Here is a 27321-nt window from a genome sequence, read left to right on the forward strand (position 1 = left end):
AAAATTGCAAACTAGAAAAACAGTTGATTTTTTGTGTCATTTCAAGTCTTTTTTTTCTAGCACAAACATATGGGACCAACACAGAAGAAAATGGAGAGTCTAAAATATTACAATTTTTTCTTCTGATAGGAGCCCTAAATGAAACATAGGATGGAAGAACTGCAGGAGGGGAAGCAATCAGGACATAAACCCAGGAAAGAACTGGTTTGAAAGCAACATACTACTGTATTTTCAATTAGAAAACTATAGTCAAACATGACAGTTTTCAGTAGACAGAGTTTTAAACATAGAAAAAAAAAATGTAACTTACCAATCAGCATAAAAATTAACTAAAGCAACATCTGCATTGTCTGAGAAGAAAGAAAAAGAAAAAACCCAATGTCACATTGAGAGGCAACTTCTTAGTTCTTTTCTCTGACATTATAAAAATATGCACAAAAATCTATAAAAGCAAGTATTTCTACATTAGTCAGCATATAGCTTAGTCTGATTGCTAGAAAACTGCTAGGATAAATCTTTTCTGAAATATAATCTATAACAAATGGAAGAGTGATGAAAGAGGCCTTCAGCCAAGTGTTCTATTGATTTTATTGATATATTAAAAATGTAAACTTTTAAGGTATTAAGACACAAAAGAAGTAATTAAGTGACACGTGAAATAAAAAGCAAGTCTGGATTTAAAATTAAGGTACTCACATCCAGAAATAGTACTTCAGTGTATCTTTTAAGCATTAGCTCTATTACTCATAAGTGTTAAAAAACAGTTAAAAGCTGAAATCTCAACTCTTGGGGTTGGAAGACCGACCAACAGGCAGACTGCCTGTGCAACTTACTCTGGTCAGTCCTTATCTGTCTTATTTGCTAAGAAGGATACTAAGGCAAAAGGTAGCAAAGAAATCTTCAGTCCCCCAAAAAACGAAAAATACTAAGAGACACTCAAAAGAAGTGCAATACTACAGGGATACATGTGATGAGGTTGTGAAATAATGTTCTCACACATTACTTTTCACGTACCAAAAAAAAAAAGAAAATACACCAAAAAAGGGTAAATCTCCTGCCTGAAAATAAACTATAATCTTTACACAATATAACAACTATGCTTTAAATTGATTTTTAGTAGTAGTAGTGGCCTAGACATTGAAAAAAAAATGAAATACATACTGAAACTCTAGAGTATCACTCACAGTTTTATAAAGCAGAAAATTGACAAAGTTGCAGAGCAGTTACATGTGAAGATTAGGATGTTGAAAGCCTAGAGATGATACTATGCTGGTAAAAGACACTTTTGCGAAGGCTGGGGAGCACTACAGTTTTGATTAGAATTACAGTGTTAAGATTTTCATTATCGGCAAGGAATGCAAGTGGTTAACAGGTAATTAACAAGCACTGACAAGTTTAGGGTTACCTACAAGACATAAAGTATTTATTGAAAGCAATCTGATACATTTTAAAAGCAGTTACACCTGGATATATTCCCTTTTATGAATAACATTTTATAAAATGATTTTATATTTTCCACTGTATAGAAGGTATTTACAAACAGATCACATGCTACAAAGTACTCCTGTAACATTAGACAGATTATAGTAGTGACTTTAATAAAAGAGAATAAAGAGGGTTTTTTCCCTTGATGCATTTGAAACAACGTCAAAACTTTTTTCCTGCAAAGACTTGCAAAGGCAAATTGCGTATTTTTCAGAGGAAAAGGTTTCAGACAAGGAATACACATCTGTTTAATTTACGGATCTCCTTTCTATGAGCCACCAGAATCAGCACAATGCTTAACCTGAGGAAAAGCATAGCTGAATAAGGAAGATACTTAAGGTCCATCACCATGGGTTTCAATTGCTGCTATTTTTTGGGGGGAACTTTTAAAATGCCCTCTGGACAGGTTTTGTTTATGTAATCAAGCATTCCCATCTGCAAACCTGATACCAGTTATTTTTCTTAAGACACTTCAAATTCTTCTTGCAAGACATTAGTTCAAACAGCTAATTTTGACCACAGGCATTTAATATTTCTAAGCCAATTGCAACTCATATATTCAAAGCTAGGGTATGCATATTCATTTTATAACACTCCAATATTCACACATATTCACACAATAACTGCAGACCTATAAAGAAAAAAATTATTCAAAGTACTCACTTAAAATGTCATCTATATTTCCACTATCTAGACTTGTTATTTCACTTCTTGCTGGACTAAAAAGCCAAGACACCTAAAAAGAGAAAGTAAATCAGTAACGTATGTAAAGTTTCAGCAATAATATAATAACTTATATATGATTTTTAAGAGTTCCAGTTCAAAAGCTGGTGAAGAACAGCAAAAGAACTGTAATTCAGTCCACGCATTTCAGATGACAGCAGTACTACAAATATACAAATAAACTATTTACAGATATAACATACTCTCACATTTAAAGCAAAATTAGCTATCTCTTAATATAATTCCCTATTATGTAGGCAGAAATGTTACAGGTAAATTTTGCACCTTTAAGAACAACATATTCATAAGTTTACCCCATTTTTGCCACCTAACAACCTCACATAGCCCAGAAGTGTGTGGGCTTGGAGTTCCACACTCAGTAATTGCCCCTGCCACTTTCAGGGCTTGTCTGGGTAAAAAATTCCACATTAAGTAAAGCCTCAGTTGCCTACAATTTTATTGATGTTTTAGGAAACAGTTTCAGTATATATAACTCAACTAGCTACAGTCCTATCTCCTGTATTTTTACTTGACACAGCTTCAGTCCCAGCATGCAGTAGTCATATCAGACTATAAAAACCGAGGTACCACATCAGCCAAACAATTCAATTAAAAAGCAGCATATGTATTACTTTTAATGCAGCTTTCACAGCAATACACAGTTTTATTGAAGAGCACTCTCATATTCACTGCAACAGGCCCAGTTATTTTTGTCTCAAAATACAGTGAGGGAAAAAGAAAAAAGAGTTGCTGTTCTATCCTAGATGAGAGAGGTATCAATGAATTACAACTTATTTTTGCTTTGAGAGAGATAAGCATGCACATTTTTGAGTGGAACAATACAGATTCTGGTCTGGGACATGAACGTTTCCATCCTGAGCAACCTGGTCAGAAAGTCATCGCTTCTCTAAGCAGGGCCAAGGCTTGGACCAGATGCTCTGCTGTGATGCCTTCCAGCTTCTGTTTTCAATTGATGTATGGTTCCTCAGGTGACAGAGATAACAAGAAAGGAAAAGGAAGGTTTTCGGTAGGGAACTGACAGGAAGGCACAGGTCAAGGAGTCAGGCAGAGACCACAGATCCCCAGTGACACCTGTGAGGAATTAACCCTTGCACTGAGATGTGGCGGCACATAACATACACACTATCCATGCTCCTGGAGACTGTTTACTCCTTGCAGCCACAAAGAAAATCTGCTTATGGCTAACAAGGCAGAGCTGACAAAAGGCACCAAGGAAAAACATAGCTAGAAGTATAAAGACCATCCAAATAAAAACACATGGAGCAGCTGGGTACAAGGAAACAATTATACAAGGATCTCTGTATTTATGGAAGAGCCTGAGACCTATCCTGAACCTATGCTAGAACCATGACTACAAAGAGCAAGCCTCCAGGGTACGCCCGCTTTTAACACTGTTTACAATTTATCAAAAGACTTATGCAATGTCACACATCAAGTTTCCTAACAATTGTTGCAAGTGTATATCAAATATTTGCCTCAAAAAAAAAAAAGCCAAACTGGATCCCTGATTTTCTTAAGATCAGCATCAAAAATGGTGAGAAACTTCTGCAGCAAGACATTGTCATTAGCTCTCAAACTATCACTGTAAATGGCACACAGGTAAGATCTGCAGCAATCATTTTCAATTCCTTCTCATTTGCGGATCACTAACCATTTTTCAGTGAAGACACTGATTCTTTTGTATTTCCCATATACAGGCGCCCCTGGGTAGCATATACACTCCATCTTACACTATAGGTTGAAAAACACAGCAGCTGTTGCAATACAAAATATGTACCAGTGCTTCTCACTTGGTAACTGAACGAGATACTAATCTTAAATGCAAGTCTCAGATTTGTGGTGGAGTTTGCACAGTCTTGCTGTGACACTTTAACAGCCTGCAGCAAGCATCTAAACTGTGGCTTTAAGATGACTGGAGAGAAACAAAACTTATGGTTGAGCTGTGAGGTCCATAGATGAAACAGGCAGCGTAACAACACAATTTACCAAAAAAAAAAATCTGATTAAGCAAGCTATGTAATGCACAAGTTGCAGCAGGCCAGTATTAGGGAAGTTCCTTTAAAGATGCTGGCATTGCTGACTACTGAGCAGTAAAGAGGTAGGACTCTGCCTTCAGTCTTTGCAGGGGGAAACTGCACTATGGACCCAGATCCACATTGGCCAAATTATCCCTAGAGAGGTAATAGCTGATGGCAACCATCAGTGCAGACACCTCCACATTATCCCTCGGGTGGTTCATGGGATGACAACTTCCATGGTGTTGCTATGGGGAGGTGCTGGTAGTAGTAGTAATGTTTGTAGTGAAAAATGGGTCAAGTCAGCATGTGCATGAGGTGGCACAGTTTTTGTTTGTACCCACATGCTGTTTTATTGCAAATGTTAGGATGGACCTAACTTGTGTACAATTGAAGCAGTAGCTACGATTAACAAAACCAGTTGGAATATTGCTCAAGGTAATAAAGGATAAATCAACATTAATTTTGTTGGTCATCATCTGATCCTCCCACAGGTGACTGCAAACTCAGTGTTCCAAGGCTTCAGCTGCCCTGCAAGGCCTCAAGAACCTCTAATCACCTTGAAGACCACAGAGTTACTTATCCTGTTTATAACCTTGAACAATGCTTTTTAACACAGAAAATCCACACAAGCCTCTAGAAAGCAAGAATTTCTTAGCTGTTGCACACAGCTCTGCATCACCATTCACACTCAAAACAAATTTCCACAGTAGGTCTTGGTGAAACTATTTTCACAGGAGCTCAGCATTTTGTGTTGTCTAAACACACCGAACAGGTAAGATCTCAATTTCTTAAATCCACATGGCTTTTTCTAGAATAGCTTTCCAATAGCAACACAAATCTTATCTAATAGGATAAATTACACATAAATTAAACACAACATAGATAAGCACATTATTTGCAGTCGGGAAACAGGCTACATTACTTAGCAGCTACACTTAAACGGATCAGGAACTGTAGTCGCATTTGTAGATTGCTACAATACACTTAACTTGCAATGCAAATATTTAACTGCACCATGAAAGCACACCACGTACTAACCAATAAGTTCCTCTGCTAGGCTGTGCTATGTGCAGAAAAAAGGAATCAAAACTACTACTTCTTTATAGCACAAAAAAGTTTGTGATTCCTTTCTTAACTCTTACCGTGGAAAAATGTGGTGCAAGCTGCATGTGTTAAGACAATACCAAAACGAATACCCTGAACATTTTCATATATTGAAAGTGAAAAAGGAATTAAGCCATATATCTTATTGCCCTTTTATATTACAGTAGTGCAATAGCTCTGAGACTAAGAGCATTCTTTCCCCAAAAGTTGCACAAAATCTGAGATAAGTGAAATACTTTTTCCACTAGAAGTATGAAAATTTCTGTTTGTCAAAGATATTTATAATCATGTTCTCAAACGTTTTATACTGACTAAATCATAGTGGGTGCCAAATTCTTCATAATAAGTTGATAGACTCAGGGAAAAAAGCATTCCTTGAAGAAATGTCAATAAATATGCAAGACGCACTTCAGCAGAAGCTTTCATTAAGGTGTAATGCCTGTAAGGAAGAAAACACATCCTTTTGACCCAGTAATCTTGCTGTTCCATGAGATGCAAGAGGGTTTATGATATTACTAGTATTAATATTTAACATGAAGAAATACAAATTCGTATTTAAATTGCTAAGAAGCTACACTGTTTTGAGAATATATTCTGACCTTTTTCAGGCCTGTGCTTCATATCCGTGGGCAGAAAACAAGACATTTTGAGGAAATAATTTCTGAATATCAGCAATACACTTTATAAAACAGGTATTAAACACATGTTCTGAAAAATACACTGGCTAAAAAACATCTTCAGATTTTTTTACTTTTAAATGCAAACTTTGCATTCCACTGGCATATAGCAGAAGGACACAGGGATGACTGTTCACGTTTGAAAATTATTTTTTTTCTTCAGTTACAAACTAACCTCCCAAGATAGCTACACTGAAGAAAGCATCTTGAAAAAATAATTTGAAAGGAAAATTGGTTATGTAAGTACACTTGAAAACAACTCAGGTTGCTGCCTTTACATTGGATAAAATTATATATATATATATATATATATACATCCCTAATATATATATATTTATATATAAATATTATATATTTATATATAAAAATATAAGATATATATTTCTGTTTTTAAATGTTTAGACTATGAAAATCTGAAGGTAAAACTAAGTAGCTATGAAATAAAAAGATTTTAAAAATAAAGACAGAGTCGGATATTAAAATATTAAATACTTGAATTAAACTACAGAAGTTATATTACCATGTTTATAATCTACTCACAATCATTTAACACTACAGAAAAATGACAAGCTAAACTATGCACTAAAACAAAGGAATGCAGAAAGCTGCACTTACAGAATGCATTGCTGGAGGGAAAAAGTCAGGAACTGAACAATGCATTCACAAAGATAAAATTTAGCTTATATGGGGGGAGGGAAGAAGAGGAGATGACACATATATTTTTACTCTTCTGGTCCTCAGAAACACTGTCAAATAAAGCATGAACATCACAGTTCAGGTTCCTGGAAGCTTCTGAGGGTAACACTGGTCATGTTTTTACTGGGGAGTTTAATTAATACAGAAATGTTAGTATTCTGATTAAATTTTGATCCTCACAAACTTAGCCATCACTTAGCCACTTATGCCTGAAGCCGGTACCAGTCACTTCCGAGGAGTAACTACAAATTATCTGAGATTTATTTGGATTGTTTCTAGTGAAAGACCTGAAAGCCATTATCATCCTTGTCTGACACACGCAATGCCACGCAAGCAGCCTTACACAACATAAAATGCTTGGACAAACCTACTCAACTCACCCCTAACAAAGAATCTCTGCCAGGTTTCATATCCCTTTCCCAAAGAGGAAATAAAAGCACACCCAGTTTCAACTCACCTTCTACTGACCCTGTTGCTGTTCAACTTTAAAGCCCACTGGTTATTCAGGAGATTTGGTAAACCTTTTATCAACATTTTACTCTTACCAGTTAGTGCTGTTCTTTAATTGCTAACTGGACAGAAGAGACAGGCCTATAGGTTTAGTGGTATTTCTTTTTCAAGTTTATCCTACTTTACATACCACTGTCTGGCAGAAAAGTTTAACAGTTTAAATGTTCACAATCTTAAAACTACAAGAAAAGGAAAACAAAACAGGTCTGTTTAATTTTAGTTCTTCATGTCTTTATTTTTTAATGTACATAATAAAACAGAGGTCCTCATTTCCAAAGCAAACTATCTGAAGACTATAGAAAATGTATTCTTGGAGCATTATGATTTCTAATTAGTACCACACCTGCAAGGCAGTCAACAAGAAACAGCCTTCATTTTCAGTTGCTAGACTTTCCATTTACCTTTTCTTCCTGCTGGGAAATCCTAAAGGCACACAACTAAACTGTCTTTCTCCTCTAACACAAAATCATTTTACATTCTCCAACCAGCTCTTGCCCACATGTAATCCAGGCTGACATGTTGAAGTTACTACCTGAAGTCCAAGCCTCACAGGACTCTGCGGCTGACTTTCAGTTCCTGAGTACCTCTTTATGCATGCCACTAATCTGCTGCTACTCTGAGGTCTGCATTAAACTCCTGGACAACAGGAAGCAGACGGGTTTACAGCCTGCTGTAGGATGATACAAATTGAAAGCAATCCCAGGAGACAGCAATGCCAAAGCTGGCAGACATTGTAAGAGCCCCTGAATTTTGGCTTCAGAACCATCAATCAGGAGCATCTCGCTGGCAGCATTCCCAGAAGCCCTATAATGAAGCACAAAGTTCAGAGCAGAGAGAGAGAACAGTAAATAGAAAATGGTGGGGTAAACCAAAAAAAGAACATTATTCACCCCCTCAGTGAGAACAGTTCAACTCTTAATTGTCACCACTCGATTCCAGGCTGCGCCTAAACATTTTCATAACTTTGACTGCTGCCATCCCCATTGATTATGCAGGGTTTTCATTAGTAATGTAAGCTGCTTTCATTATGGGACTGTGAGACAAAGCTATATTAGCTCAAAACACTAACTAACAATCACTTCTGAGTTACAGTTAAGTTTCCAGAGCAATGTTTAAATGGGTAACAAAAAATCATTTTCCTATTATTCTTCACTCAAGAGTCATATCTTAAATTTAATCAGGGAAATGTAAAATGCTCAAGGGAAGCTACTTAAAATAGATTTAAAGAGTGCAGTTACTAACTTCCATGAGAACAGAGAAAAAAATCTAACTACAGTGAAATACAGATAATATATATATTAGAAAAGTAAACTCACTTCTTTAGCCTTGATAGACAATTCCCTTTTATACTGACTTAGCCAAACAGTGCTATAACTGCACAGAACTAGGTAGAGACCACCATACTAAAAAGAGGTAATGTGATTTTTTCCTCCATATATCTTGTCATCTACTCCCATTTTAAGTGTCTGGAAGGAATATTTGGTGTAACTACATGTCTTATTAATAATAAAGAACTTTTTTCACAATGAAAATATTGGGAAAAAAAATTTTAAAAAATCACAATTCATAATTATCTTTGAAAATCCAAATTATATTGATTTGACACTTCAAATCAGGAAAAAGAACTCACAGCCAATGTTCCTACAACTGAACTTGGCACACAAGGAGTTGCAGGACTCTCATGTACAACTGGGAATGATTCATAGCCACAGAGATCTTTCAACAGCCTGAAGCACTGAGGAGTCCCAGAAAAATGGGTAAATTAACCTCTCAACGGTTTGTGAACTATTGTTAGAAGACACAAGATGTTCATTCAAAAAGTCCACTGCAGAGATGAAAATTAAACCTCAGTATCAAAAAGTACAGTCCAATGCACTGCGTTTTTTCCATAAAGCTATTACTAGCAGAATCATGCAACCAAACACAATTCTGAAGTGTCTAGGCACAAACCTATGGATCACTGTCTTTTACAGAAATGTTTAAGTCAGGGCTCAAAAAAATGGCATGAGGTGTGTCTAAAGAAGTGTTACAGAGGTAAGACCTGCAATTTATTTTCAGTTGAACTATTTGTAATTTTCAGTTATTTCTCTTGGCCTGAAGGGAAAAGGGCAATCCCCACTCAGGGTCATAAAACACCGGTTCCCTTGTCTTAAACATCCACTTAGAGGTAACACAGTCCATACACCTATAAAAGATGTAAACAGATGCCTGAACAACTTCATGAATGATGTTCAGAGTGCCCCACGTACTCAGAAATAGAAATCTACCTTAAAGCCTGTTTCACAGCTTAAAGCCATGAATTCTGCTCCACAGGGAACTAAACTCTGTATCTTTAGATATTTTACATACCAAGCTTCATCTTTTACACAAGCAGCTAGAATTGCCCTGAAAGAAAAGGTCTGATTCGCACAGCTTTTTAGGAAAAAACACAATCTCATGTTCTGACAACTCTTTCTTTCCCATGTCTACCAACTGCTCTGATTATTTGGCAACAAAGATAAACTTTCGAGAAGCATATAAAAGACAAATGCAATCTCCAAAATGATTAGCACAAATTAAGCAGCTGTTGCTGTATATGAAAGCAAGCACCCTCAGGGTTCTCAACTAGTTAAAGCATAATCCAGCAACACGAAATAAAGGGCAGCTTGGTCTTATCAAGACTCTGGCAAGGCCAGCAGAGCAGAATAGTTTGCTGCCCTTTTTCAGCAAGCCAAGGAAATATGCCCTGTTCTCTATTTTGGCCATTGCTACTACATGTAAAACCCATTACCAAAAACATTTGCTGTAGACCTCGGAGACTGTGTACTTGTAACTCCATTCCTCACGTCACAGATCACATATGTAACCTTGTATGCAAATCATTTCTCAATATCTCTCTGCATTTTAAGATAAGTCAAAGCCATTTTTGCACTTGAAATATTTTGGAAATTATTTTGATGTGTAGAGAAGAAATTGTGAGTCCTTTCATATAAAGAGTCGAGTCTAAATAGAAGGCTTATTAGGAACTGCGTTTTGAGAGCCACGTGTATCATTACAGAAAGCAACATACTACCCTCTTATTCATTATGATCTTCTACAGTCTTTCCTGTGTCCTTCATTATAGTCTTTACACACAGGGCCCAATGCAGAACAAGGAATTAGATTTTATTTTTTTTTAATAACATAAATAGATGTATGTTTTCTTCATTCTTGGACCAGTGATGAAAATGCATATTAAAATGAAATAAAAGCTTCTATGGCATTCTGTGGAAGGAGTAGCCACAGAATACAGAATCTCTCCTTTAAAGCATAATCTTAGAGGAAGAAACCAAAGGTAGATGTAGTGTTTCCACAACAACCCATATTCCCTTTGTCACGTGAATATTTGCTAGCTTGAAATAATCTGAAGGATTGAACATATTAGTGGATAACTGAATTTTCCACACTTGCTCCCTACACACATTCTACTGCTTCAAAAATAACACAATTTCTACTTTGGTAGATTCTAATACATATCGAGTTTATTCTTCAACAAGACAAAACCAACTCATTTTAAGTGAAATGATCAATACCTACTCATTTCTAGCTGCTTAGTTGTTTACTAATTATACAATCTAGTTGCAATGCTGAATATATTTTTACTCCTCTGCTCCAAAGCATCAAGTTCTCCAGACCTTCACAGTATCAAGAAAGGTGGGAACTTTAAGCAAAGACAACTCTGTTCAGCTTTACCTTTCAGGCTGGAACCTGTTTTAAAAGTAGGTGTGAATTACCAAAACCAACTGCGCAAATGCCAAAGTAAGGGCTACCATAAACACACATCAACTAGTCCTTCATGATAAAAACACCTAAGAATCAATTTAGATAAAATAGCAGTCAGGTGGCATAATAAAAATGCACTGTTGGAGAAATCTGTATTTCACATATTATTAGCATTTATAGCTGAAATACCACAGTCCTGCAGCTCTGGATGCTGGACCCACACTGCTTTAACCATGCAGCTGAGGTACTGGGTTAGGGAGGAAAAAAAAAAGGGCAATAAAAGTGAGAAATAAACAAACAAAATACTTAAATGAAAAATACAGCTGAGGTCGTTCTTCTCACCCAGCCCAACCAAAAGAATGCAAAACATAATGGTTTAACTTGCACTCTAAAGACAACATAAGGAAAGAGAAGTGGACAAACGAGCCTCTGATAACACTGTTTTAATTGTACCATTCACATTAGCGCTGCTGCCTATTTGTACTTCCAAACAACAAAATTCTTTTGAAAGTACAGAATCACAGACACCTTGATTCGGTCACCCTTATTTGACACTAAAGACGATGACAATTAGAACTAAACAATGGAGCAACAATCATTGGCAGAGCAGTAAATGTAGGAATGATTCTACAACAACCAGCAGTTTAAGGTAAACTCTTGCTCTCTTCCAGTTTTAGCATGGCATGGTCAAGTTACACTCTGCAATCTCCTCCAGAACTAACCCACACATGAATACAGACACAACCACCCTTGTTCATTAACCTCATATCTAGAGCTTTTAGAAATAAATAATACTTCCAATATCACTAAGACCCTCCTTGTGCTACAGATTTTGGTTTTCCATCAGCATGACTGAGGTGCCACTTTTCCTCAGATTACCTCCTAATATTTCAGCAGGAGCTTAAGGTTTTGTTTGTGCAACTATCAAAAGAGAGCTACGGTACTTTGCAATGCAGCAGTTCGTAGTGTATGAAGTGTTTGCCCATACAGTAAAACCATTGAGATTCAGTCCTGTGTTGCTGTTGCTCTTCCTTCTTTTTCTGAGGAATCAAAATGTGGAAAAACTCCTTAGAATTTCAAAATTACAAACTTTCTAAAATACAATGGGGTTTTGTAGCCTCAGCTTATCATTCCCTTAACATCAGAACTCTGAACTTTAGAATAAATAAATTTAAAACATCATCTAAACTTATGTTACTTTGATTATTTCTTTTTCTTCACTCCAGGCATAATTATGACGCACATTCCACAAACTTCCATTCTACACATGCAAACTACTAATCACCGTATATTAAAGCTCTCTGGCAAACCATTAGCTTGTCTCTAACAAATGTTTTACCTCAATTTTTATGTTAGCATTTATGATTTGCTACCTTAAAATAACACATGATAAGGGATATGATCTCTCCAAATAAGCGGTAATAGAAATACTACTCCACAGCTGCATCCTAATTGACAAGTTAGCATTGGAGAAATCTCCCAATTTAAATGAAGAGGGGAAAAAAAAAAGATACCTTTTACAATTAATTCACTGGCTATCTTCTATGGAAGAGCATTGATTAAAGCAACGTTACCTGAACCTGAGGAGAAAAATTCACCTTTGGGACCACAGGTGAATTTTTGAAGAATGAATGGCTAATTTCAGACCGCATAAGAGCTATTTTCTTTCTACCCTAAACAGCTGTGAAGGGCCTGCACATATGCTGTCAATTTATCCCAGATAGCTCTGGACAGCAGAAGAGTAAATAATGCAGAGGACAGGACACATGCCACAGATATTTTGAAATGCACAAAAGAAAGTCATACGGAGATACCTCATTGCTAGTTTACCTCCCCAAGGAATATTAAACCTGCCAGCTTCAAGCTGACTCCCACAAAAATATTCAAGCAAGTATTCCAGACTGGTCCTAAAAATAGTATGAACACATTAACATGGTGCAGTGCTTGAAGTGGGAGCAAGTATTAGACACCCTGGCTCTGCAACTAACCAGCTTCATGAAGCAAACATGGAGGACTTCTGCAACCAGAACTGTTATCAAAATCCTCAGCAAGGTATCACGGCTATGTATTGGCTTATTTTAAAATAACGTTTAATAGTTATACAATACTAACTATATGTACACGTTTGCCCCGGTTTAGCAAATTCTGCTGGCCTGAGTCGACAGAAAAAAAATCCTAAAAAGAAAAAGACCTCTCCCCTCCCCTGCAATTTTACCTTTTTAACCAAAGCAGTTTTAAATGTCATTTAAAGGTAATTCCTGAGAGGCTCGCACACTCGCTGAGCTCCCTTCACTAATTAACGTATCATCAGTAGGAAAGAACTCCTAACTGTTCACCCCCTGCACCACATACTCTCTTAATTACCTTTGTGAAGCAACCAGTTTGTCTTTCAATCATCCTGTCCAAAGTCCCAAGTGAATTGACTCAACCGGGAGAAGAAAGGAAAAAAAAGGAAAAAAGTTTTTTCATATACTTGTTTATGAAAATTCATAATTTTTATGACTGGCAAAGAGTATAGGAGCTAAGTGCTTTCAGCAAGAGTTAAGAAAAGGGATTTCAATAAACTATAAGAGCCAGAAGTGATAGACTGACTAAAGGAACAAAAAACTCTTCTTGGGATTACAAATATGAATACATCACTGAAAAGCTTTCCCTTTGTGAAGCTTTTGAGAAAGTTAATTATATCATCACTTCATAATCACGACAGCTATGGAAAACAGCAAAACACTATCACAGCTGTTGTTTTCTTTTTCAAGACCATTGGAACAGGCATCTATTCCTTGCCTTTCAAAATACTTCCTTGCAGAGTTCCTAATGGACAAGTTCTCTCCATGTTTATGTCCAACTGGCACATGAATCTGCTTAGAGACAAAATATAAGCTTTACTGCCAGTTATCTTACAACAAAGATTAAACTGCTCTTCTTCTCTCCCTTTCACAAACCTATGAAAATAAACCCCAAAAAATCTGACACCCTTACAGACTTTTTTTTGGATGCACCTCGATGAAACACACAAGAAACATGCAAGAATCACTGATGCCAGACAAGACAGAAGACATGCTGAAAGCAAAAAGCATGCCAAGGAAACAGGTCATTTACTAAACTCTATTTCTAGAGCCCTAACTTCTGCTCAGGTTCCTTTTCATGAATACCGTTTAAAATGCAGAGTTTCAGTCATTAAAGAAATCTAAGCCACGGAGAAGTATCTTTCTTTGAAACTGAATGCAGCAAAATACGTAACTGAAATCTCCCTGTTAGTTAGCATATCCTTCATTTTGGTCCCAAAGCGAAGCAGCTGAGAGACTCCAACACATAAAATGTGATAATTTATGTCTTCCAGGAAGCAAGCCATTGGACTTCCAGTGTTTCACTTCATCGCTGCTGCTAATGAACTTTCATATATAGGCCACCAATGACTAGGGCTCACACTAAATCCCATCTATAATCTACTATGAAACCTATTTTTAATTAAAAAAAGTACCTTACAGAACCACTGAATACACTCAGGTCTTAATAACAATTCAAGCCACTCATAGAACATGGCTCTGAAAGCCAAAAGGGCCCACAAGAGCCTGCTGAGCTTCAAGGACCACCTCATTGGAGCATGGAAACAATCCACTTCACTGTGCAGAAAGTTGTATGTCAGAATTTCTGGATGAGTTTAAAAACAGAAAAAAGGAAGTACACAGAAGGTAGAGGTAAGCAAATAAATACTTGGTAGGAATAGAGAAACACTGCTTGAGCAGGCAACAGTCCAAGCTCAGCTGGAGCTGAGAAAAGGATGTTAAGGGTAACACAGAAGGTTTCTACTGGTATGCTGGCAACAAAAGGAAGACTAAGAAAATTGTAGGCCTGCTGCTCAGCTAGTAGGGAAAGTGCATGGAAGAGGCTTAGACACTCAATGATGTCTTTGATTTTCTACTGATGAGGCCTGAGCCTGCTAATAGAGAACCTGGGAAAAGAAGCATTACCCACATGAGCAGAAGACCAAGTTTGAAAGCTCTTAAGCAAACTGGACATACACAGAGCCACAGAACCAGACCAAACATATTTTCCTGGGTCATCAGGAGAATTATGGAGACTAATTTTCTTTCTAGAAGCCACATACATCCAGCATATATTTGGAATAAGTAAATCAATATGACTGTTTTCTATAGCAAGCCATGTAGCTCTGTAAATGAGAGAGGAGTACTGGACATTGTTCATCTCGACTTTAGCAAGCTTCTAACACAGTGTCTCAAAGTATCCTTAGACTAAAACTGGCCACACATGAACTAAATAAGTGAACTATAAAGTGAGTGACGCAGCAGCTGAACTGCCGAGCTCAAAGGGCTGTAACTAAAGACATCATGTCCGAGTGGCCTCTAATGGAGTTTCTCCAGATCAATTTGGGGTGTAAGGTTTGTCTTTACTTATAACCAGAATGATTCAACAGACCACCCCCTCTGCAGCTTCCTGAGAATATGCAACTTGGTGAAGTAGTTTATAAGCTAGAGGGAATATCTGCTATTCAGAGAGACCTCACAACTGACTGGAGAAATGGCCTGACAGAAACCTTGTGAAGTTCAACAAAGGCAAAGTCCTGCATCTCGGGTGCAATAACGCCATACAGGCTGGGAGCCAATCAGACAGAAAAACAGCTTTGCAGAAAAGGTCTTGAGGAGCAAGGTGAGAAGGAGTCAGCAGCATGACCCTTGCAGCAAAGACAACTGCATACTAGGCTGTGTTACCAAAAGTGCAGCCAGCAGACCAAGGGAAGTGATTCCTGCCTTTCATTTGGCACTTGTGTGACCGCATCTGAAGGATTCTGTCCAGTTTTTGGACTGTCTGTACAAGACATTAACATGTGGAAGTGAAGTCCAGCAGATGGCTACAAAGGTAAGTAGTGATGAGAGAAGAGGTCATACAAGGAGAGGCGGAGACAGATGCATTTGTTCAGTCTTAAGAGAAGGAAGTTATTACTGTTGCCACCAGTGACCTAATCGGAGGTTATAGAGAAGGCAGAGCCAGATTCTTCTCAAAGATGCAGTGATGGGACAAGAGGCAATGTACACAATCTACATACCCAAAGAGATTTTTCAGAGAAAACTTTCAACAAGGTTTTGATCCAACACTAAAACAGGTGCCCAGGGAAGTTACAGAACCTCCATCCTTGGATATAGAAGATGACTGGAAAAAACCCTGAGCAATCCCATCTAAGTTAGTTTTCAATTGAGCAGAGAGTAAGACCAGATGACTTTTCGAGGTCCCTTCCCATCAAACCTCTAGTGGCAATCAAAAAACAGAACTCTACAACTTGATCCGATCAGGTAAATATGATTGGACTCAATACTCCCCTCCATCAAAGCTTCCTTGCTAAAGCCAAACTAGCAGGTCAAGAAAAAAAGGCAGGAAGAAAACTAGAACACTTACCACACTAAAAATAGATGAACAGGAGATTTACTGTGTTCAGCAGAAACCTTGTGCTGCATATACAACTACCTGGGAACCAGTCACTTGCTGAAGGCATGCACTGAGCACCTGCCTTTAGATAACCTCGTAGGATGCTCTGTCCTCACTGCTTTCACTATTTCACAATCCCTATACGGTTTGAGATATAAATCACTGCACTTTGCATTATGCTTAGTGCCATGGCAGCCAACAAGATAACATTTTTTTTCTATCAGCTGCACAAAGAGCAGATCTTATGGATCACTGCCAGATTAAAGGGATTTTTGCATGCATGTGAAAGAGCTTACAGGTTTGGTTCCTTTCTAGAAGAGGCTGCAAGTCACAGGTACTTTTCCAGAGGACACAGTAGTGGAACTTTGGACATGTTTTAATGGCATCAATGGCTCTGAGCTTTAAAGGGTGTATTATCAGAGTAGTCAGTTTCACAGTAGTAGCATATATGAAAATAGGAAAAATTATGGAATTCTTTTGCAATATACCTTGTTGCTTTTTGGAAGGCATTTTTTGTAATCACCAGAGAATAATTTAATATGGACACAGTCCTGCAGCTGGTTTGGAGAAACACAGCATCCTCAACCAGCAGTGAAAAAAACATTCTGAGTTAGTGTTTAGTATACCAATAACTTGACAGAATAACTCTTAAGAATGTAAAATGAAATACCTGAGAGACAGTAAATTTAAAAATAAAATTAAAGTTTATCAAACTTCTAAAATCTCATTTATGAACTTTTTTTTAAATTAGACTACATCAGCAGTTGACATTACTAACAGTTTTGAATTGCATGCGTTCTGCCAATGGTTAGGATGCTTCCAATGAAGGAAGACATATCAGGGAGAAAGGAAGGGTAAGGCAGAACTCTCAAAGGAAATTTGATCTCACTTCGTTTCCTAACTCTCTACAATGTACCTGCCCTCCTCTACTTCTCTGGGAAGTTTTCTCCAGTTTGGAGTTTTGGAAGAAAATACTCCTTAGGCACTGATATCTACACCCTATATTGCTTCTCCCTACATTCCCAAATGTTACTATGTTTCCTCCTCTAGATCACTAGAGAACTCACTCTCAAATGGGGCAGAGGGAACAACGAACAAGTTGTTGCTAATGCATCCAAAACCACTCTATTATTGAAGCACCTATTCTGGAATGTACTTCTAGACTCTCCTGAAGAGCTTTTGAAGAAGGGCTGGTATAAAATTTACAGAATATCTGTACACCTGCCTTTTGCATGAGACAATTCCCTCCCTTTAAGCAAACAAAATATCCGGAATCTATACAAGTGAGCCTGCAAGGTAAACAATTGCTCCTCCTGCATAGCAGCTTATAATCCTAAAGTATTTAAAAATATATATATGTTTGATTAAAACATAGAGGATGTGGTAATTCTGCTTTCTTGATAAAGCAATAAGAGGACCAGTCTTTTGCTTAAGAAAGCAGTCCTGCAAAAAAGCCCATAAAAACCCAACCAAACAAGAAACAAAGCACATTATGGAGGAGAACAGTAAGGATATCAAAAGATATCAAACGGAGTGTGTCACCACAGTGTTCTTCAGCCATTAGCAACAGTCTCTGACATCTTACTGTCAATAACTCATTTATGCATTTTCCAGCATTGACTAAGTCTTCTCTTTGAAGAAACAATTCAGTTTCTTCTCTCTTCCCTCCTGAGCACTCCCAAAAGGAAATGCCCATCATATGGCATAGCAAGAAGAATGCAAGTTGTCTTCACAAGAATGCAAGACTTCTCTGCTTCCTCTCCCCAGCCTAGGGAAAGTTCCTCAGTTAACTACTATACCATTGCTTAGAGACCATGACAGGTGATGGACAACTCAGAAATTTCATGCTACTCTTGGAGGGAACCCCTTCCATTGTATAAGGCTCAGTGGCCTAAATTTTGCCTGTAACTACAAACTTTGACTAATGCTCAAATTCAGAATATAATATTTTGAGCAGGATTCCCTATTATAAAATTTGGGGTCTAATACAAATGTGGAGAGAGGTAAATGCACAGAAATATGCTCTATACATAAATTGTGCTGTGTTCAACTTCTCTTTGGGCAACTTACTACACATTTAACATTATGCTAAAAGACATAATTCTATTTAATTTTATTTTCACTGCTTGGGTACTTGGTGTCATATTAACAAGACATGAAAGGCAGTGGCAGTAAAATAAGAAACAGAAATATTACCCTACAGGTTTTTTCCAGTTAGAGAACTTCCCCTTTCATTCCCCTCACTATCAGTTGGTGGTTTCCTCTAGTCCCAGCTATTGCTCAGGGATACTGCAGGAACCTCCCAGTGAAGCACCGAGCAATATGACAAATGCCTTTCAAATATAAGCAAAAGCAGCATGTGCAAGGGTGTCTTGGTCTAGAACTTTCTTTATAGGCAAAATATACCTGACTGCAAGTACAGGCAAACACACAGAACGATTGGTTAGAGCAAAGCCAAAGAACCACACCTTAGGAGAGAATGTGATGAGCCACTCTCCCATCAGCATTTATTCCATTGTCTTGGTTTCATCTTAAAGGTCTGTCATGCCCAGTATTAAGCAACATACCAACATGGCAGAAACATCTTAATCTACAAGGGCCCACATGACATTACTATGCATCTCTTATTCCAGTCTTGGAAACAGCTGCTCAAGACCCTCTACAGCCTGTGCTGTGTGCTGCTTGTGAGGCAGGGGTCATGCCAGCCTGTACCTCCCCTGTCCTCTCTCCAGTCTCTTTTCAACTTCCAGCAGCCCAGTCCAACGCTAGCAACATGAGGCCGAAAAGTTGGAAGGGCAAAGGGTTGTGCTGGGACTGGTAGGTATCAGTGAGACCAGGAAAGAAGAATATTAGTGAAATCCAACAAAGGCCCTCTAAAATTTTAGTGATCTCCCACTGTCAAACTTCTTTAGACGAGAACTTCTTTAGACGAGAACTTCTTTTGATACTGACATTGTACCTTTTCTTCTTTTTGCAGCATTTTAAATCCCCATCTAGAAAAGAAATATGCTTATCCAAGAGTCTGGAAATGTAAAGAATTTCTGTTGACTTCACTGCTATTACTAAGCAAGACCAGCTTTGTAAGCTGTTTTCAGAGCTACATATCATTGTGTGTTTTGTTCTAGGACCCACTGATGTAACACTAACAAACTCACATCCACAAAATATGCCATGCTCAAAGAGGCTTTGCTAGATGGTATATCCTTTTGATGGGGAGCAGAAGGCCAAGATCACAATTGCATTGCTGGACCTAAGTATCCACGGCAGTTGATAAAAAGAAAAACAAAGTTACCAGAACTTTAAAGCCAATCTGATACACCTTATCAGAGTCTCTGAGTGCCACAAGAAAACAAACAGCAACTTCTACAAAGTTTTTCAGCCATTTTAAAGAAAAAGGGTCCCCTCCCACTTCCAGTCTGCTCAGGACAACTTTTACAAAACTCTTCACAAATCTACTAAAAGAAATGATTCATTGGCTTGACTCACGTAACTAGGCATCTTACAACACAGGGCCATGGCTGACATGATGCTGAACTGGGACACAGATAACATTATACCAAATTTTATTTTTTTAAAAACAATGCTGACATGCATTCTTAGGGTTTTATACATACGGTTCTTTTAAATAACATTAGAAATGGGTTTAAATGACCCATACTCAAAGAAACAGCAAATAAAATACAGATAAGTTTCAGATCACAGCCATTTCCTATTTTTTCTGTTGGCAAAAGTAACTCTAAATGATGCATATTAAATTAGCATTGATTAACTGTGCCACTAAGAAAGAAAAATGCTTTCATTAACTCATGTAGGCTTTTTCAAACTTGTACTTGCTCATTTAAATGGCACTTTTAAACAGTACACACTCTTTGATTTTGCTCATTAGTCTCTGTATTTAAAATAATGTTGAAAATCAATCTAGCACCCAAGTAACAATATTTTAACACACAGATGTCACTGAAAAGTATTAGGTTCTTTCTTTAGTCTCTCATATAGTCATACAGTGAGCTTACACATTATAAACAGGCATCTATATATAAACATTTCAAATGTGCTTTTTTCAAACTCTACCAATCATGTATATTTACCAAGCCTGAAATGCCAGCAAATTTGTAATAATCTAACTAGATCTTATTCAGGTAGAAGTGCACATAATGACTACTTGTACTGCATATTAAGTATTTGTCCTCATGTTCCTAAGCAATTCATTCATTAGCAGCTATATTACTATGTGCTCCTCTTTGGACCCCCAAAGCCCTATCTACCTTTACCTCCATTTATTCCTTAATTTTCTGGACAGTTTTCTTCGCCCAAATGCTTAAAATAGATTGATTAAACAAATTAGTATCTTAAGAGAAAAATCCTATTCAAATTTATTCACACAAGTCACCTCTAGTTCTACAAGTCACTTATGCTACGAAAGATCCAGAATCTGGCCCAATACAAGTCTGGAAAAGCAAGAATCACTACGTATACCTGTTAAAAAAAAAAAAAAGATCGAGTATAACACAGTCAACTTATCTCCACAGAACACAGACATCAGTGATTGCGTTTGTGTATGTGCAAAGCCAGAAGGTGGCTTAGATCATGCATGTAATGCCAGCCTAAAAAAAAATAAATAAATCAAAAAATGCTGTAGTCTAACAACTAGAGATCACAGAGTCAATTAGGTTGGAAAGGACTTCTGAGATCATCGAGTCCAACCTATGACCAAACACCACCATGTGAAGTAGACTACGGCACTGAGTGCCACATCCAGTGCTTCCCTGAACACCTCCATGGACAGTGACTCCACCACCTCCCTGGGCAGCCCATTCACCCATTCTGTGAAGAAATTCCTCCTAATGTCCTCCCCTGGCGCAGCTTAAGACCACGTCCTCTCGTCCTGTCGCCAGTTGCCTGGGAGGAGAGGCCGACCCCCACCTGGCCACAACCTCCTTCCAGGTAGCTGCAGAGCGGCCCTGCTACGGCCATTCCCCGGGGGGTCCCGCACCCGTGGGGTCGGGGCGAGGCCGCACCGCCCGCCCGGCCCCTGCCCCGGGGCCGGCCCCACCCCGGGTGCGCAGCCTATCGGCCTCGGCCACACCGCCGGGGCCGCCGCGGCGCCGCTCCTCCCTCCCCTCCCCCGCCCAGCAGGTGCCGCCGGCCGGGAAGAAGCGAGCGAGGGACGGGAGAGCCCCGAGCGGGGCCCGCCGGCCACCCCAGCCGGCGCGGGGAAGGGAAAGGCAGCGGGGAGCCGGTGGCTTTTACCAGGAGGAGCAGGAGGCAGCCAGGGTCAGGCAGGAGCGGGAAGATGGCGGGTCTCATGGTAGATCGGGCGCCCGGCAGGGAGCGGGGAGAAGCGCGGCTCCCACTCTCCGCGGCGGCGGCGGCGGCTCCTCCACTTCCCCCCGTCGCCAGGAAACACCCGGGCAAGTTCCACCGCGGGGCCCCGCGCTCCGCCGCGCGCTCCCGGGGCACGCCGGGATCCGTAGTTCCGGGAAGGGGAGGGCAAGGAGGAGGAGAGGGAAAGAAGGGAAGGAGGACTGGGAAGGGAGAGTGGGAGGAGGCGCAGGTCCCAGAACGCACCGGGGCTGCCCGAGGGGCGGTGCCTGGGGGCGGTGGCGGCGCGATGAGGAGGCGGGCGGGGTGGAGGTGAGTTACGGGGCGCAGCTGCAGCGCGGGATGGGGCAGGGAATGAGGGAGGGAAGTAAGGCAGGCAGGGTTAACCCTTCCCACCTTGGTGTGTGTGGGGGGGTGTCCCCTGGCACCGCACCCTTTTCCGCTCTGGATCGGGCGCCGGGGCTCCTTATGGGTCCCCGCTACCCCATTCCTGCGAGCCCTCAGCGTTTCTTCGGGATCCTGCCTTGTTCCATCAGCCGCCTGGACAGGAGACACGGGTTTAGCTGTAGGGAATATGGGGAGGGGTATTTGGGCGCTGTGCGCATTGTGATCCTCGCACTCTCGGAGTTTGGGAAGCAACTTTCTTCCGTTTGGAAGTCTGTGTGTGAGGGGACAGAGCGGCTGGTGGGAGGGTTGGGAAACTTCAGCTAAAGTGGAGCGTCATTGTTGATGTTTATCCTTTGAGGCTTCAACAGATTTGTGCTGGCACTTCCTCAGTTTTAAATTCTGAAAGTGAAGAACGCCCGAAATTCGGGGCTTTGCCCTCTTCCAGTAAAACTTCGGACCTTACAGAATACATACATGCTTTGAGACTTGGCAGAGCTGTCTCAAAAAGATCATGGAAAGCTGTGCTTTGCATTTGTCACATTTCCAGTATTTACACGAGTGTAAGGAGGGAAACAGGGTGTAACGCCATTTGAAAGAAAGTCCTGTACATCAGCTTTTTCCAAGTCAAGCTTGGCTCTATTTCAGAGCCTGACAGGCTCTGACTTTATGCGTCACCCTGCAAAAGTCTTGTGGCCTGTCGGTTTCATAAGCTGAAAACACACACACACAAATCATGTAGTTTTTTATAGTCTGAAATTGAAACTTGGCTTTTATCAGTTCTGCTATGACTACCTTAAGAACTTGTGCTCTCCCATCTGTAGAATGCATGTTTTATCTTCTGAATTAACTCACATTTGAAAGATCTTTGATATTTTTTCATGGCTCGTTCTTCACTTCGAAACTGTATCAGTAAAATTTGATAGAGTGATCATGTTTAAATTTTAACAACCTCGTCTTTTACTGAATATAAAAATTATGTAATTCTGGTTATCTGTATAATGCAAAGTAGACTTCCTGTAGTTTGGTATGAAATTTCCCATATCTGAAGAAGTCTTGCTGTCCATATGAATATCCTTTCATGCCAGGTGATTTGACAAGGCTAATATTTTTCTACATGTTAGCTTCAAGAAGAAAAGTGAATTATTTACCTCATTCTGGTGATATGATGTATATTTCAGATATTGTAAATTATGTAACTTTTTATAAGCAGATCTTATACTTATTTCTTTATTTTTATTGAATAAATGCCTCATTTTTTGTTAATGAGGGTCTTTATCAAACAACTCTTCGACATAGCAATTCATCTGTTTGTCATATACATGAGAGAAATATCTGAGGAACGTTACATATTTTCCTTTTATAGTTCTTCTTAATATTTCAAAACTTCTCTGGTGCAGAATTAGCTCTTTCAATGGAGTTATGATACTGTACTGGGAATTGCTGTAGAGATAATGAGTTGTTTCTCTCACCTGTATGATTACTGATCCTTTAGGCAGATGTGGCTGCTACTTTCATCTGGAAATCATGATCATCTTTCATTATCAATTCTCTTCAGTATGCAGTCAGTTTTATGTAAAAATTACTGTTGATATAATTAGGATGCTTCTGATGCTTTACAAAGTTCTTCAGTATTTGCTGAATTTTACACTGCTGCCTCTGGATGTTTCATATTTTAGTTTATTTGTTTGTGGAAAGGTAAAATGTAAAGAAAATGGAGGAACTAGTTAGTAAGGTCCCCTGGGAAAATGGTTTTGAAGGTACTGGAGTCCATCAGTTCTGCTCACTTTTTAAACACCACCTCCTAAGGGCACAGGAGCAGGCAATTCCAGAATGTTGGAAGTCAAGCAGACTGTCAGGCTGGTTTGGCTGAGCAGGGATCTTCTTTTGGAGCTAAGGCAAAAAAAGGTGTATGTATGCCCAGTGGAAGCAAGGTCAGGGAACATGGGAGAAATTCGGAGATGCTCCTTGCTGCTGTAGGGAGAAGATTTGTGTGCCCAAAGCTCAATTGGAGTTGAAGCTGGCCAGAAATGTGGGGGACAATAAAAAGAATTTTTTTTAAATACATGGTTAGCAAGAGGAAGCACAGAAATAAGATCAGCCAGTTACAAGATGAGGATGATCACCTTACAAACAGGGGCATACACAAGATAAAGATGTTTAATGCTTGCTTTACTTCGGTGTTCATCACTGATGACAGGCTAAAGGGATCCCAGTGCCCTGAGCTGGAGAACCATGATGATGAGAATTATGCGCTCCCAGTTGACCCTGAACTTGTGTGGGATCTGCTGCTCCAGGTGGATTCCTATAAGTTTATGGCGTCTGATGGGATTCATTTGAGAATCCTCAAAGAGCTGGCTGATATCACCGTCACGACTCTCTCGATGATTTTTGAGCGGTCTTGGGAATCTGGAGAGGTCCCAGTTGACTGTGTGCTGACTAACATTGTCCCACTTTCAAGAAGTGCAAGAGGGATGACCCTGGAAACTACAGGCCTGTCAGTCTCACGTCAGTGACTGGTAAAATTATAAAGAAATTATTCTGGCAGTTATTGAAAAACACCTGAAGGACAATGCAGTTGTCAATCACAGCCAGCACAGATCTGCAAGAGGAAAGTCCTGCTTGTCAAACTTAATTTCCTTTTATGACAAGGTAACCCACCTAGTTGACCAAGGGAAGCCAGCTCATGTAATCTTAATTTGGATTTCAGTTAAGCTTTCAGTACTGTCTCTCACAGGATCCTTCTGGATAAAATGTCCAGCACACAGCTGGATAAACACATCATGAGGTGGGTGAGCAATTGGGTCACGGGTCAGCGTAAAGGGTTATAATTAGTGGGGTAACATCAGGCTGGTGAGCTGTCACTAGTGGGGCTCCACAGGGCTCCATCCTCAGCCCAGTGCTCTTCAACATCTTCATTAATGACTTAGATGCAAGACTCAAAGGAATATTAAACAAGGTTTGCTGACGATACTAAACTGGGAGGAGCTGTTGACTCTTTCAAAGGCAGGGAGGTCCTGCAGAGAGATCTCAACAAATTAGAGGACTGAGCAGTCACCAACCATATAAAGTTCAACAAGGGCAAATGCAGGACTCTGCACCTGGGACAAGGCAACCCTGGATGTATGTACAGATTGGGGAATGAGATGCTAGAAAGCAGTGCAATGGAAAGGGACCTGTGGAGTCCTGGTCGATACCAGGTTGAATATGAGTCAGCAATGCCCTGGTAGCCAGGAGGGCCAACCGTGTCCTGGGGGGCATCAGGCAAAGCATCGCCAGCCAGTCGAGGGAGCTGATTGTCCCACTCTGCTCTGCACTGGTGCGGCCTCACCTTGAATATTGTGTGCAATTTTGGGCATCACGATATAAGAAAGACATGAAGCTGTTAGCGTCCAAAGGAGGGCAACAAAGATGGTGAAGGGCCTTGAAGGGAAGCCGTATGAGGAGTGGTTGAGGTTGCTTGGTGTGTTCAGCCTGGAGAAGAGAAGACTGAGGGGAGACGTCATTGCATTCTACAACTTCCTTGTGAGGGGAAGAGGGAGGGCAGGCACTGATCTCTCTGGTGACCAGTGACAAGACCCAAGGGAATGGCCTGAAGTTGTGTTAGGGGAGGTTTAGGTTGGATATTAGAAAGAGATGTTTCACCCAAAGGGTGGTTGGGCACTGGAACAGGCTTCCCAGGGAAGTGGTCACAGCACCCAAGTTGACAGAGTTTAAGAAGCATTTGGACAATACTCTCTGGCACATGGTGTGATTCTTGGGGCTGTCCCTGTGCAGGGCCAGGAGCTGGACTTTGATGATCCCAACTTCCAAGTCAGGATATTCTGTGATTCTATACTGGAGGAGTATAACAAGTTGATACTTGATAACAGACTTGAATGGGTACTGAATTGAAGTGTGCATGCCAACACTCTGAAGAATGGTGTGTTGGGTTTGTAGATAAACACTACCCTATTTGCAGACTTTTGCAAAGCTTATTGACTGAAATTTATGTTTAAGACAAGGAAACTACAATATATGTATCTTCTTAACGTTGGCTTTTTTTTTTCTGGTGAATTTTGACTGGAGGTAGATTTAATCCACAGTCATTTTAATGACTCCTTGTGAAATTAATTCTGTTTCATTGTTGCAGTTTTGGTTTTTTTCTAGAACTGAATTCCTACAAAAAATGTTGGTGGTGCAGATCTGACCTATGGTAATACCTTGAAAGAGTATGAATATTTCAGCAAACTGCCTCTTCAGTGGTTCTTCCTTAGCATCTGAAGTGCATGCTGCTGCTGTTAATGGAGATAAGAGTACCCTCCAAAAGCTAATAGCAGGTAATTGTTTTCATTGTAGATGCATTTGGATTACTTTAAAACTGAAACTTTTTGGGGTTTGACTTGCTGCTCTGATCTTTAAGATATGTTTTTATTTCTTGATTATATGTATTTCTAGAATAAATGTAGTCCTGAAAATATGACTAATTTTTCTTACTTTTTATTACCTCTTGCCTTTGACTGGTACTTCTGTGTGAAGTAAAATAGAAAGTAGGTAAGTGATACAACCAGAAGAGTTATTCAGGACTCCTCTTTCAGGGAATTTGAAATTCTGGAGAAGTGCTTTGTGCCAAAATATTTTGGCTGCAAATCCTTATTTTTGGAATTGCTTTTGTGGAAAATTTGATTAACTTGTGTTTATAGATAATTTATTATAGTTAATGAAGTCTTGTCAATGCATAGTATTTCTGAACAAAACGAGCCAGCTGTATGCATTACTTTGATTCTGATAGACTGACAGTATTTCTCAAGTCAAAGTAAAGGTAGAGTCTAGTCCTACTGAATCTGAAGTAAAAAGAAATTCCTCTCCATTAAAAAGCCCAGGATTTTGCCTTTCCTGTCTAGGAATGGTATGACATTTCATGTTAGTAATTTTCAAAAGCAGTATATATTTGGTGTTCCAAAAACAGTTGATTATAATTGGAAGGCTGCCTTGTGATAGATGGAGACTTTGATTTTTTCAGAGTTTCTGATTAAATGCATTTCCAGTCAATACTGTAGAAATTTTATTTGTTCGGCCTTTTTTGGAAAATGCTATTCCTTGAGCTTAGTAAGGGCAAAGGACAGTGCAATAATAAGAAACTTAGTCTATGTTTATGCAATTAGCTGTCAGTTTTAATGGGTGTTAAGGATTTAATGGTAATTGCATTAAACCAGAGT

General features: G+C 39.4%; 2 protein-coding genes across 7 annotated transcripts in view; one reads left to right on the top strand and one right to left on the bottom strand.

Moving 5' to 3' along the window:
- The window catches only part of ERP44 (endoplasmic reticulum protein 44), a 51489-nt gene extending 29639 nt beyond the window's left edge, over positions 1–21850 (bottom strand). The window contains exons 1-3 of the mRNA XM_027679032.1: positions 21668–21850; positions 2149–2221; positions 311–350 (exon numbers count right to left, since the gene is read on the bottom strand). Of these exons, the coding sequence (XP_027534833.1) occupies positions 311–350; positions 2149–2221; positions 21668–21724 (170 nt within the window). The 5' untranslated portion in view covers positions 21725–21850. The remainder of the gene's footprint in view (positions 1–310; positions 351–2148; positions 2222–21667) is intronic.
- Positions 21851–21954: 104 nt separating this feature from the next.
- INVS (inversin) overlaps positions 21955–27321 on the top strand; it is a 95649-nt gene continuing 90282 nt past the window's right edge. For 5 of the 6 annotated variants that reach the window (XM_027678968.1, XM_027678927.1, XM_027678944.1 and 2 more), the window contains exons 1-2: positions 21955–22051; positions 26273–26442. In XM_027678968.1, the coding sequence (XP_027534769.1) occupies positions 26337–26442 (106 nt within the window). In that variant the 5' untranslated portion in view covers positions 21955–22051; positions 26273–26336. Of the gene's footprint in view, positions 22052–22137; positions 22673–26272; positions 26443–27321 lie in introns of those variants that run through there. The other variant, XM_027678936.1, reaches the window with a different exon arrangement.

Source organism: Neopelma chrysocephalum, unplaced genomic scaffold (assembly GCF_003984885.1).
Source record: "Neopelma chrysocephalum unplaced genomic scaffold, ASM398488v2 Primary Assembly neopelma1_22b, whole genome shotgun sequence".
NCBI lineage: Eukaryota > Metazoa > Chordata > Aves > Passeriformes > Pipridae > Neopelma > Neopelma chrysocephalum.